At 34.4% G+C, this 14,241-nt stretch overlaps 1 protein-coding gene across 7 annotated transcripts in view; it reads right to left on the bottom strand.

The window, feature by feature from the left end:
- The window catches only part of APAF1 (apoptotic peptidase activating factor 1), a 68,439-nt gene that overhangs the window by 41,257 nt on the left and 12,941 nt on the right, over positions 1 to 14,241 (bottom strand). For all 7 annotated transcript variants that reach the window (XR_011534643.1, XR_011534642.1, XR_011534645.1 and 4 more), the window contains exons 7-15: positions 14,022 to 14,153; positions 12,493 to 12,731; positions 11,683 to 11,850; positions 10,856 to 10,987; positions 8,088 to 8,201; positions 7,457 to 7,662; positions 3,943 to 4,069; positions 2,887 to 3,012; positions 499 to 630 (exon numbers count right to left, since the gene is read on the bottom strand). Coding sequence is in view for 3 of the 7 variants with exons in the window: in XM_008519890.2 (XP_008518112.1) it covers positions 499 to 630; positions 2,887 to 3,012; positions 3,943 to 4,069; positions 7,457 to 7,662; positions 8,088 to 8,201; positions 10,856 to 10,987; positions 11,683 to 11,850; positions 12,493 to 12,731; positions 14,022 to 14,153 (1,376 nt within the window). In the remaining 4 variants the exon portion in view is untranslated. The remainder of the gene's footprint in view (positions 1 to 498; positions 631 to 2,886; positions 3,013 to 3,942; positions 4,070 to 7,456; positions 7,663 to 8,087; positions 8,202 to 10,855; positions 10,988 to 11,682; positions 11,851 to 12,492; positions 12,732 to 14,021; positions 14,154 to 14,241) is intronic.

The raw sequence follows: 14,241 nt of genomic DNA, 5'->3' as shown, positions 1-14,241 counted from the left end.
TAAACCCTTGGCCAATCCAAGGATTCCACCCTTCTGGCTACTAGGGTTATTTAGCAATGAGCATGTAACCCAAACCAGGTAAACTAGAGTTTTCTATAAAATTAAATCTACAGGATCTGGGAAAGAGCAAGTTTCTCTTCCTCTGGGATTATGAGCTGTAAGATCCATGCAAGCCTGGAGCTGAGGAGAGCCATATTTCCTGCCACACTGAGAGAACATGCCTAAACCAACAAAGAGGGAAACAGAGTCTAGAGATGGAGAGAGAATTAAAGCCTGGGATTGTGATTTAAGTATCTGGAATCAGCTAGCCTGAAGCCATACTCCCTCTAGACTTTTCAGTTACTTGAGCCAATAATATCTTTTATTGTTGTTTAATATGAAAGTTTCTATCACTCCAACCAAAAGAGCCCTTATTAATACAATACATGAGAAAATCAAAGGAGATGTTCTAATGTATCTATCAAATTTATCTACATAATTCTCATTATCTACACTTACTTTGAGGAAGGAGTCACTTGACCCAGTGGCTAACAGAAGGTGATGACTGTTGTTGGTGAAGTGGCAGCAATTGACTTGCTCTGAGTGCTCATCATAGGTATGTACTAGTTCCCCAGTCATAGAATTCCAAATCTAAAGAGAACAGAAAAAATAAAATTTACAGCTACCCCTTATTTTCAAAGGGAGAACAGAGGGGCAAAGCAAATGTAAGCTGCTTTGCAGGTGTTATCCGTCTTGTCTGCCAGATTTTCCCAGACATGATGCTAATGAATACCTTCCCCTTCCCCAAAATATGTCAGTATTTTGCTAGGATGTTTCTTAAAAAAATTACTTGCAAGTCTATACATGTGTCTTTCTATAGTATAATTAGAATTTCATGAAAACATTACATTCTTCAAGGGCAAGATTTTACATGTTCATACAAATGACAGCAGGCAGAGAAGCAATATAAAGGGGATGAATAATGGACTTCAGATCAGACAGATTAAGTCCAAGACCTGGCTCTACCACTTATAATCTGTGTGTCCCTGGTAAAGTCCTTAATTTACCTGCATCTCAGTTCCCTCCTCTGTAAAACGGGGATATTTATACCTGTTCTACACAATGCACAGCATCAAATGAGATAAAGTACATGATAAGTGTTCTGCTGACTTCAAGGTACCAACAAATAAGTAAAGGCAGATGGCTTAGTGAAAAAAATAAAGGCTTTAGATTCTGAGGGAAACCTAGCTTTCAACCCTGGCTTTGTTAGTTATTAGTTAACACGGGCTTGGGCAAATGACTTCAGCTCTGAATCTACTTCCTCAACTGTAAAATGGGATCAATACCTACTTTGCAAGTTGTAGTGAGAAATTGATAATGTAATATAAGAAAATGTGTAGTATAAAGCCTCACACAATATAAAGTTCTCAGCAAAAAATAATCATCATTCTAGTTACTATGTAAGACAACTAAGCAGACTGTTCCATCTAACAACAAACAAAAGAAATAAAGTACCTAATGAATCTTCACTGGGCTTTGGACTTCCTAGAGGTACTAATGTCCCTCCCAGGGCATTTTCTTTTTATCTTATCGAAGTTCTCCCCAAAGGTCCAAAGAGTTTATTTTATTTTGAAGTTCTTTAACAGGTATTTCTGCCTCTTGCTTTAAATTTTGAGTGCTTAGAAAGCAGAAACATGGTATTATTTCCTTTTGCTCCACATGGCTCTGACTTTGGAGCTGTTCAGAGCGGCCAACTCCAAGTCAGACTCAAAGTCGAGGCTACAGAGTGAATTAACTGCTTGGTTGTAAAGCCATCTGTACAATCCAGTCTGTCATGAAGTAGATTTTCCCAGGGTCTCAATTTAGTCTGGACACTTTAGAGCCCTCTTCAAGTGAGCACAAACTCCACAAAAACTCCCAAACCAACTTTCTTGCTCCCAGGTCCACTAAGGCCCACGTCACTTAGCCAGATTCAGCACTCCACAACCCCTTTGAAAAAAGCCCGAAGCGAGGTTCCCCCTCCATTTATCAGATACAACATTCCCCCAGACTTCAGTCTCTCAAATTCCATATAAACACTCTGGCTAAAAGCCAAATTTAGGGACAAGAGACAAGACAGAATAATTAACAAAGATAAAAATCACTCTGTGTTTATTTTTTTCTCTATCTACTTTTTACAATAGTAACCTAATTGTTAGTTTGTTTATCCATCTGGTTTTGCACTCAATATAAGCCAGTTCATAAAAGTAAAACAATCTAGGTTGCATTTCTCAAATTATATATTTTACAACAATAATCCAATCCCAGACAATAATTGCAGCAATACTTCAAATCACAGTGCACTCAAAAGATTTTAACTGATATTTAACCCATAGACCTGTCAATAAATGGGAGGCAAATTCATTAATTTGTAATTGTTTTTCCCAGCTGCCTGGCAAATATTTCAGGCTGACCAGCCTAGGCATTTTTGCTGGTGCTTAAAAATAAAGGATTTTCAGGGGCCAGCCCGGTGGCACAGCGGTTAAGTTCCCATGTTCTGATTCAGTGGCCCAGGGTTTACCAGTTCAGATCCCAGGTGCAGACATGGCACCACTTGGCAAGCCATACTGTGACAGGTGTGCCACATATAAAGCAGAGGAAGATGGGCATGGATGTTAGCTCAGGGCCAGTCTTCCTCAGCAAAAAGAGGAGGATTGGTGGCAGATGTTAGCTCAGGGCTAATCTTCCTCAAAAAAATAAAGGATTTTCAGGCAGCATTAATTTACAACGGATAAAAATTGTCTTGCCTCAAGTTAGTAGGTCAACAAGCAAGAGTTCTTTAACCCTACTTACCCCAGTCCCTCTATTATGGAAAAAGAAAATGAATTCTGTGGTGATTACAACTCAAGAGGAAAATATTTTCCCTACCTTCACTTTTTTATCCACTGAGCAGGTTGCTATAAATCTGTCATCTGTAGAGAATGCACAGCAAAGCACTTCATCCTCATGAGCCTTGATTTCTAAAAGTTTCTCTCCGGTTTCAGCTTTGAACACCTGCACAAGCAACAATAAAATCTTTTTACTATAAACCACTTAACCATGGGCCATCATTCAATAAAAGTCTTTCTGTAAAAGATCTTAATCACTGTATTTTGCAACAGAAATGAACCTTGGGAAAATCACTGCAAAAATTAGAATTTCTGTCATAATTTGTATGACTTAAATAGAAAACTTCATTATTAAATGTTTGTAATATCAATAAAAAGAACTGACAGAGTATAGCTTCAGTTCCTGAGAATGGTTTGACAAATTCTTAACAATCAAACAGAAAACATTTCATTCAACATGCTTTCTTTCTGGGGTTCAAAAGCCAAAATCAATAAAATTAGTAATAAAGTATACATGTAGAAATAAAGTTTATAGTCATAATCTTGCAAAGACTAAAGCTATCCTAAATATAAAAGTTTTAACTAATTTCATCCTATTTCCTTCAAATCAAAAGGTAGTACACAAATTTAAAGAAAAGCACTCATGTTTTCTGAAAACAAATGAGAACTTAAAGGAAATTCCTTCAAGCATCTTAGGAAATAATCTAATCCAATTCCTATATACAGTGAGAAATCTACACCTCAGCCTGTGATAAAACAGGTATTTTACTTAATCACTGTTTTTCAATCAGACTATGAAATCCTTTATGTCTTTTAACAATTATCTTTCCTCATTACCCTTAGCTGGCACATGGATCACAGTAACTGACTGGCAGGGTAAAAGGCCCTTCTACGTCACTTGGCAAGTTTAGAACTATGAAAACACACAACTAAATCTTTTAAATCTCTAGAGAAAAGTTCCATAAAATGTTCAAGAGATTTGGATTTCTCTATTTCTAATGTGCAATTTTCTTGAATTTTAGAATTTAAATATATTCTAATATGCACAGTACTGGGTATATGCCTCTTTCAATTTTTCTCAAGAGATATGTTTTACCTGCAAGGTTTTATCAGCACCACAAGAAGCTATTCTTTGACCATCCCCAGAAAAGCAAGCATGGTAAACAGCATCTGTATGGGGGCGGACAACTAAGCGGGAGAGATTCTTGATGTTTTTTTTGTTTCTAAATACAAGGAAAAAATGAAAAGAAACCCAATAAATGAGAGTAAAAGTAATTATTTTCTTTCAGTAATAAACTGTCTTTTAACATAGTTATGTTCTCCAAAGTATAAAATTCTTAAATTATCAACATGTAAACGACAGCACAGATCACCTGAAGAAAAAAAGCATTTGAAGAGAAATGTTATGCTATATGAAGCAACCTGTCATATGGTACAAATGTCACTGAGTTGGAAGCAATCTAGTTAATCAAATACATGTCTGTTTGATACATTAATAATGATAACATGTGCAGAGAAAACATTATATAAGGATATCCTCAGAAAAATCTCAATCTTTTTTCTGAAGAAAGAAGCCATAGCAAAATGAAGCTCATTTCCTAACAAACTATGACACTACACTCACCATTATGGTGATGGACTTTAAATCTGCTCTTCTCTAATTATAATTATTCAGATATAGAGAAAAAAAGATAAAACAATGTCATTTTCTTTGTTCTTTAACCTACTGAATACTAACTACTCAACTAGAATAGGTACTACATTATTTCTTATGGGCTAAAGGGTAAAGGAGTATAATGTATACTTAAAATGGGGAAAGTATTAGAACCTTGTCAGAATTGCACATACAGATACCTTGGTCACTTTGAGCACAAGTAAATATGTTAAATGGTATTGTGCTTACTTTAAGAGAGAAAGGTTAGGAGTCAGTTAAACTTAAAGAACAACCCCACTTCTACTACTTATTAGGTGTGCAAACTTAGGCAAATTGCTTAACCTAATAAGTTCCCTTTTCCTTGTATCTAAAATGGGAGTAATGATGCCTGCTCTGAACAGTGCCTGGCACATAAAGATGCTACTGTTGTTATTCTTTTAAAAATGAGCCAAGATAAACCAAATGAAAAAAAAAGGGAACACAGAGGTAACTCAGATTCAGGCCTTGCCTAGAAAGTATTACACTTTACCAGAAGCAATAAAACAAACAACCATAACATAAGAACTAGAGTGAGGAGAACCTGGAAGAAAGATAAATTACTTGCAAAGTTTACAGGATTCGAGTAAGAAAATACTCTCTCTTTTCCCTTGATCTACCTACTCAATTCCCCAGACAAAGCTCAGAAAGTGACCTGGCACAATGATGGGCACATAGTAGAAGACCAAAAGTATTAGATAAATAACAAAGGAATGCATAAACAAATGATTTCTCTGAAAGCCAAAACTCAGTTAAAGTAAGCTTATACCAACCTAAACTCTTCTATAGGAAAAAAAAAAAAAAAAGGTTTCTAGTACTGAAAAATAAAGCATTCTTTGAACTTGACCTGGTCAGACCCAGTTAAAAAATACAGCTATGAATGACTAACCAATCTATGAGAGCACATCACAGGTACAAATGCAGTTGATGGAATGGAAAAAAAGAAATAGCAAAAATAACAAACTCAACAGTTAATAAGAAAACAAGAACTAAACCTATGCCCATTTGAGTATCAGACTGAGTATTACAATTCTATTTCAGCCACTAACTAAAACATGAATTCAGTCAATATTCCACAACTTTCTATTGAATACCAACTATATGGAGCAGGCAAAATGCTAAATGCTATTCTTAATAACAACAACTAATATTTATTGGGTACTTTCTATGATGTAGGTACTATTCTAAGAACTCTATGTATGTGTTTATATTTGTATACACACACATACTCATTTAATCCTCACAACAGTGCTATGAAATAGTACTATTCAGCAAAAGAAGTTGAATAATTTTCCCCTAATGATACACAACTAAAAAATAGGAGAGTTGGGATTCAAGCCAAGGTAGTCTAGAGCCAGAGTCTGTTACTTTAACCTCCAAACTACTGTGTACCATAGAATGCATGTACTACTATGGGAGAAAAACAAGTAAACAGACAATCACCATAAAATGAGACAACACAATGATATGGGGTAAACAAGTATTCTGGGATACAAACAGATCTAACCTAGCCTCAATCAGATAGGGGGCTGCTTCCAGGGAGAGTGAAACCTCTTCCCAAGAAAGCACTAAAGAAGGGTTAACCCTGGGAAGTGGGAAGGTGGGGGAAGATGGGGAGTCTTTGACGTTTCCTTTTACACACCCCTAATATTATTTGATTTTTTATTTTTAATCAGGAGCATGGATTACTTTAAAATAAAAATAAAATCAATAAAAAATTAAATTTTAAATAATTTTTTTAAACTCTCTCCTTTACGTAATCTTCCCAGAATTCTTCACCCATCTAAGTTAATTACCCATTTCTCAATTCTACCTCTATTTTATAAACACTTTTGTTGCACTCATTACATTACATTGTAATTATTTGATTAAACTTCTTTCTTCACTACTAGATTGCGAGCTCTTTGGGGACAGCCTTAGCACCTAGTAACAGTGCTTAGGACATTAGAGAAAGCCAAATGTTTGCTGAACTAAACTAAATTAGGGGAATCACCCATGGCAACCTGACTTATTTGGAAAGAGTATCCAGGGCTATAAAGATCACAGATGTCAACCTAGAGTCCAATTATACATGTGAAAAGATGACCATTCATACTTATTATTTCTAGCTATAAGAGCATCTCATCATAAAGAAGGAGGACAGAAAATAAAGCTAGACAGATCCAGGGTTTAAATCTCATTCAACAAGCCACAGGAGCTTAGTTAAGTCGCAACCTCTCTATGCCTCAATTTTCTCATTTGTACAACATGGCAAATTATATTTACTTCATAAGGTTGTTTTGAAGATAAAATGAATAACATATGTGAGCATATACTATAAAACAGGAATTAAAAAGATAGTTTATCCCTTCCTTTTACTAACAGATAAGATTAAGGTAAGAGCAAGACTGAATGGCCTCTTTTAGGAATGAGAAGAATCAGGATTTAGTGAAAGTTTAACAAGGGCTATGTGCAAGGCAAAGTGCTAATCACTTTATATCCAGCATCTCACTTAAATCTTCACAAAAATACTACTTACCTCAAAGGATTATCTCTAATGTGCATATGACAAAGGAGAGTAACTTGTTCAAAATCACAAAACTATCAGGTTTTAGAACTGAGTCTCAAACCTAGGTTTGTAGACTCAAAGCCCATGCTCTTCACTACTATATTACAATAAGTAAAGCATTTGCTATTAATATATAGGATAACTTCGTCAAAATGCCTTATAGGCAAGCATCTGTTTTTATGGACTCTTTGAAAACAGATATTTCTCCTATGCTTACTTCTCTAGAACTTTTTAATAAGAAAGAATGCTTATTAAAAGTCCCAGTCCTTTCCAAAGCAGTTAAATCTTCCTGGAGTGAACTTATTCACTACCCAAAAAATAATGACATAGTTAGCACTCCGCTCCCTTTGGTTTCTCTCCTAACCTACTTACATCCACTCCAGGTAAAGCATTCCGTTATCGACCTCCTGCTTGGCCTGCAGCTTAGCTTGCTGATAAACTTCTGAAGTTTCCGGTTCACAGAGACCCAGTTGTACAATATTAGGAAATGGCTGTCGTCCAAGAAGATGTCCATTTAAAGATAAAAACTCCTGGAAATTCTCACAGACTGAACAATCCTGTGAACAAACTGAAATCTCCTAGAAACATAACCAGAGCCAAGATTTGACATTTTTCTGTTTCTGTGATCTTGTCACTTTAAAGGCTTAAATAAGATATTCTCTATATGAGCTAAAACTAAATAGCTGACTATTAGGTAACAAATATATAATGACCCTCATCCAAGTTTTAAACATAGGGTAAAAATCTCAATTGATAGAACTATTTTCTTAACAATTCTTTTTCTAAAAAAAAACCACTGAACACTTTATTTCTCCAACTTTAATTCTCAATCCTCTCTACATTCCCAATAGGGTAGGTAGCAAAAGAATTAGAATAATCAAAGATCAAAGTAAGGAAATTCTCTCTTTGCCCCATCTATTCTTCTCATCCCCACTATTAAGCCTAGAATTAAATGTCAAAATGAGATGTCCTTGAAGCACTTATTGCTCATATTAATATATACCTTTTCATCCAATATATGCCTATATTCCACAAATTCATGAATCAGATGAGCAGGACCTACAAGTTCCGTTTTTGCTTTAATCCAATCCAAGGAAAACATTAAAGCACAAAGTTCCTTTAAAAAAAAAAAAAGTAAGATCAGGAGCACTGTTAAAGAGATCAAAGAATTGTAAGTCTACCATCATTTTCCTAGCACTGCTGACAGGAACTTCATAGATATCTAGAATTTAAGGACAAAAAGGAAGCCAGTGAAAAAGAACACATCATTAATAGTTCCAAAGAAATATAAAATGGACCTCACACATTAACTCAAAATAAATTTCACTTGGATTAAAGACTTAAATATAAAATAGAAAACTTCAAAAAGTACTAGAAGTTATGGGTAAATATTTTTGTAACCCTGAGGTGAAAGAAATTTTGATAAACATGGCACCAAAGCAAAATACCAAAAAGGAAAATAGTGGTGCATTTAACTACATAAAAACTCAAATCCTCAGGGCCAGCCCGGTGGCACAGCAGGGAAGTTCGCACATTCTGCTTTGGCAGCCCCGGGTTCGCCGGTTCAGATCCCAGGTGTGGACAGGGTACCGCTTGGCAAGCCATGCTGTGGCAGGCGTTCCACATATAAAGTAATGGAAGATGGGCACAGATGTTAGCTCAGGGCCAGTCTTCCTCAGCAAAAAAGAGGCAGATTGGCAGCAGATGTTAGCTTGGGGCTAATCGTCCTCAAAAAAAACAAAACTCAAATCTTCAATATAGTAGAAAATAATATAAATAAAATTTAAGACAAAAAATAAACCAGGAAAAAAATATTTATTTACAACACATATGACAGATGAGGGTTAATATTCTTTTTTATAGAAAATTCTAATAAAATAATAAGAAAAAGATAAATGCCCCAATAGAAAAATAGGTAAAGGCAATAGATGAGAGCCAATTTACAAAATAAAAAGTACAAATGGCCAAAAATCCTACCAATAATCAAAGTGAAACAAAAAAGATTTACTATTTTTAGTATCAGATTTCTAAAGACTAAAAGGAGTGATTAGCTGGAATCAGAGGAAAAGAAACCGCTCATACACTGTTGGGAGTGATGTAAATCAGAGTACCCTCCTGGAAGATAGTCTGGTAAGCTGTATTAAAATTCAAACTGTACACACCACTTGACCTAGAAATTACACTTATAAATATGTGTCCTAAGAAAATAATCAGATGAGTGTGCTTAAGCAATCTAATCGTCCATCAACCAACTGGTCAATCATGATGCAGCTACACAATGAAATAGTACGCAGCTTTAAAAATTATGTCACTCTAGGTATACTGACATAAAAAGATGACCACAAAATACAATTAAGTAGGAAAAAAAACAAGATATAAGACTCCATTATGATCCCATTTTGGTTTTAATGAACAAGTGTGTGTATCTGAGAAGCAAAATGATCTAGAAAACTATACACAAAAGCATTGGCAATGGTTGTAATCTTTGTTGTCCTCTTTTCATTTTCTTCCTAAATTTTTCCAATGAAAATAAACCATTATCTTCAAAAATCAGAAAAAAAGGCTAAAAAATGAAAAGAAACTGAATTCTGCCTCACTATCATACATAGCAAAAGCTATAAAAAGATGCATTGATCCAGTAATTCCACTTACAGGAATTTTCAAAGGAAATAATATAGGTACAAAGACAAACAAAAATGTCCATTACAGCATCATAAGGACAAAACAACTGAAAACAACCTAAATGTTCAACACTTACAGTTTGGTTAAGTAAATTAGGGCATGGAGATTTTACTGAAATACCTTTATTCCAATATAGATTATTAAGAGTAAACTATATTTTGATAGGTAAAAAAACCAAGGTATAACAATATACCATTTTTGTAACCAAAGGATAATGTACCTAAGTATAGAAAAATTACTCCAAGTACATATAGTTTTCCAAAATATTAACATTTTGAGTAGAAAGGTAGTCACCACTTCAGTTATCATCTATGTGCTGATGATTATCAAATTTTATCTTTAGTCCATAATTTTCTCCAGAAATCCAAATTCATATATCTAAGTACTCAGTATTTCCAGTCAGATGTCTTAACATGTATATCAGACTCAATATATTCAAAATGAATTAAGCTTCCCTTTGCCCCCGAAAAATACTTGTTCTACCCAAACACTTCCCCATCTCAGTTCTTGGCAACTCAAATCTTTCTGTTGCACAAGCTTGGAGTAATCTTCGACTTTTCTCTTTCTCTTATAACGCACATCAAATCCATCAGCAAATTATTATGATTCTATCCCTATATCATCACTTTCTTTCTCCTTCCATGCTTTTTTCTTCTCCTGAGCACTCACCACCTCCTGACATAGTACAAATTTATTTGTCCACTGTTGGACCCCCACCAAGAATGTAAGCTCAATGAGAGCCTGCGGTATAACCCCATAATGAAGAAAAATACCAGTGCATAACAGGCACTCAATAAATATTTGGTGAATGAAGAATGTACTTTCCCACCCTCCATTTCCTCTCAAAACTTAAAAACAAATCCATACCGCCCATAAAGAAAAGTTTCTGGTAAGAAGAAAGTGAATTTTTGGTGGTTCATCTACTGCAGTTACTAAGGTACCTTTTTAAATCACTTCAGGTAAAAACAATAACAAAAACAAAAATATTTACATAGACTATAATTCTATTTTTACTAATAAAAAAATTCTAAACATAGGACAAGATAAAAGTGAGCTAAAAGAAAATACTTTTTAAACGCGTCATCTTACTTTGTGCATATTGGCACTGGCCATGTGATAGGCCAGAAAATTGTACCAATACATGCAGTCCTCCTGATCTGGTGAAAGAGTATGTAGCCTGTGGTGTCTCTGGAACTGAGTGATTATCTTCCTGTGCAGATCCTAAAACCCAAATGAAGCATTTCAGAGGACAGAAATTATTTCATAACCAAAGCACACAGTAACTCCAGCTTCCAAAGCTATTTAAGAATGTACAGAGAATCTCCCCACAAGATTATTACAAAAGGAAAAAATAGTAACTTTATAGAAGAGAAACATCAGATACCACTTTAACCAAGTGATCGATGTTAGTGATAATAAGACACATCAATACCCTGATATGATGCACTGAGAAAGACATAACATCACTTCTGTGGTATTCTTGCCAAAAATATATAACCTCGATCTAGTCAGGAGAAACCCAAACTAAGGGATATTGTACAGAATAACTGGCTAGTACTTTTCCAAAGTGACCATGAAAGATAAAGAAAGCTGGACAATTTTCATAGATTTGAGGAAACTACGGAAACCTGACAATTACATGCAATATGGGATCCTGAATTGGATCTGGACCACAGAAAAGACATTAATGGGAAAGCTGGAGAATTTCCAAAAAAGTCTGCGGATTAGTTAACATAGTGTATCAATGTTAATTTTATGTCTTTGATAACTGTAATTATGTAAGATGTTAACATTGGTGGAAGCTGGGTGAAGGATATATGCATAGAAACTCTCTGTACTATTTTGCAACTTTTCTGTAAATCTAAAATTATTTCAAAATATAAAGTTATAAAAGATATATACAGAGGTGCAAATACCTGAAGCTGGCTGCGATTCTTCTCTGTAAGGAAATCTACTTGAAGATCATGTAAATAATAACGAAATGATTTTCCATTTCGATCACAGAATAAGAGAGACTTATTAACAAACTCCTGCAGTATGTCTTCAACTTCTTCAGTTTCCATGTCCCAGAGAATACATAATACCTAGGAATCATTTTAAGCATTTAATGCCACCAAAGTACAATAACCAGGATTGCAGACAAGGTGTTAACACAAAGAAAACCATATCATAAAGCCTTGAATAAGAATATTTCCCGGGTCAGCCTGGTGGCGCAGCAGTTAACTTTGCATGTTCTGCTTTGGCGGCCCAGGGTTCACCGGTTCAGATCTTGGGTGTGGACCTATGCACCGCATGTCAAGCCATGCTGTGGCCGGCGTCCCACATATAAAGTAGAGGAAGATGGGCATGGATGTTAGCTCAGGGCTAGCCTTCCTCAGCAAAAGGAGGAGGATTGGTAGCAGACGTTAGCTCAGGGCTAATCTTCTCAAAAAAAAAAAAAAGAATATTTCCATTTCATCAGAAGCAGCTCAACTCTTCCTCAAGATAGAAAAGAGAGAGAAAGAAGTCAAATGCTTCTCCAGCTTCACTAGAATCACTAAGAAAAAGGTAACTTGTCTGAGTTCAACACTGAGCCCTTGATGGAGATTAAGAGCAGTGGGACTTGTACATCCTCCACCCCACCATCTCAGTCACACAGGTCTCATCCTTCCAATATCCTCTGTAACAATATCCTCAGTACTATATCAAAGGTTAAATGCCATAAATACCCAATGATGAGGTATTACCTTTGTAGGCACCTTAACATCCTTTTGAAGGATGGAAAGATCTGTGTAATAATCTTTGATGTCTTCTCTGAGCATTTCAACACTTATAGACATGGCTTCATCCAGAGCTTCATAATCATAAGATGAACATTTCCTTATCCTCTTAAATTGCTTATTCTGAAGCTGCCTGAGGTAGTACTCCCAGCGGTTGGGAAAATCACGTAAAAGTGCACCAATTAAAGACACTACAAGAGGAGAACCTGAAAAAAACAAAGTCACCATGTTAATACGGTCTCATTTCAAAACTACCACTAAGTTAAGAATCAATTTATTCTTGAACAATTTCTGCTGCATGTTATCCAAAGCCTTAAAATATTTATAACTCTTGGGTTAACTTTAGGTATTTATACTAAGGAAGTTATTAGAAATAAGAAATATTTCATTTAAGGATATTTATCACAGGATTATTTAAAATAGTGAAAAATCTTAACAGAGAAATGACTGAATAAATAAAGTATATCACAATATTATACCATTGGTAGATTTTTTTCAAAAGATATTTAATGACATAGGGAAATGCTCAAGATCTGTTAAAAGGACAAGACTCAAATTATGTATACCAGTATAATCTGAATATTTTTTTCAAAGTTTTATATGTCCTAAAAGACTGGAAAAAATATTCTCATAGTATTAATAATTATCAGACTATGGATAATCTCTATTTTTTCTTTATAGTTTCACATATTTTTTAAATGTTTCAAAATGGACATGCATCACCTTTATATTGAACACAAATCAAGTATTTTTCCTAAGTTTTAAAATATTTTTTAAAAGTCAATTAACTCAAAATCAAGTATACATTTGATGGCAGAAAGAAAAACAAGAACATATTTCCAAGCATTAACGATAGAAGAAATAATCTTAAGAGCTGACAGATTTGACTATATAAAATTTTAAATTTCTGTATGTCAAAAAAATACTACAAATAAAATTAAAGGTAGACAAAAAACTGGGGAAAAATATTTGCAAAAATATGACAAAGAGCTAATAGCTTTAATAGTTAGAGGGCCTAAAAATTAATTAAAAGTATTTATATCACAAAAGACAAGTGAATCAAGGATAATTTCTCAAAATGTAAATATTTAATAAACATAAAAGTTTAACTTCACTAATAAAAAATGCAAATTAAAAAGACAACATCAGTTTTTACTTATCAAATTGGAACACTATTTTTATAAAATCCCAACCAAAAAATTTTTAAAATTCTGACTCTCACTATGCTTTTCATTCTTTGACAGCAGAGGTTACGTCTTCATCTCACCCCTCCCGTTAACATACAGTAAGTGTTTATTAAATTTTATTTTAACAAATGAATGAATACCAAAATATCATTATCCATTTAGGGTATCAGAGAAGAACCTAAAATACTGAACGTTCTAGTAAAGTTTCTGGACGTTCAAGTGCTAAACTGTCATATTCATTAGCTTAATTTACAAAAGGGTAAAATAATATCTCTATAACCCCCTAATACAGAAAATAACTAACTATACCTTTACACTCTTTTATAATACTGTGAGCTTGTTCTGGCAAATCTGCTTTCTTCATATTAACAAAAAGGGATAAAATTTCAAGTCCTTTTTCTTTTCCTAAGCCACTCTCCACAGGGATTACATATTTAGGACCTGCAAAATCACAAGACATAATAAGTAATTCGGTATGTCACATATTTAAATGTAATTGAATTAAAACATAAAGGTACTAAAAAGCAAA

This window comes from Equus przewalskii, chromosome 29 (genome assembly GCF_037783145.1).
Source record: "Equus przewalskii isolate Varuska chromosome 29, EquPr2, whole genome shotgun sequence".
Taxonomy (NCBI): Eukaryota; Metazoa; Chordata; class Mammalia; order Perissodactyla; family Equidae; genus Equus; species Equus przewalskii.
This window is presented reverse-complemented; position numbering and strand designations above follow the sequence as displayed.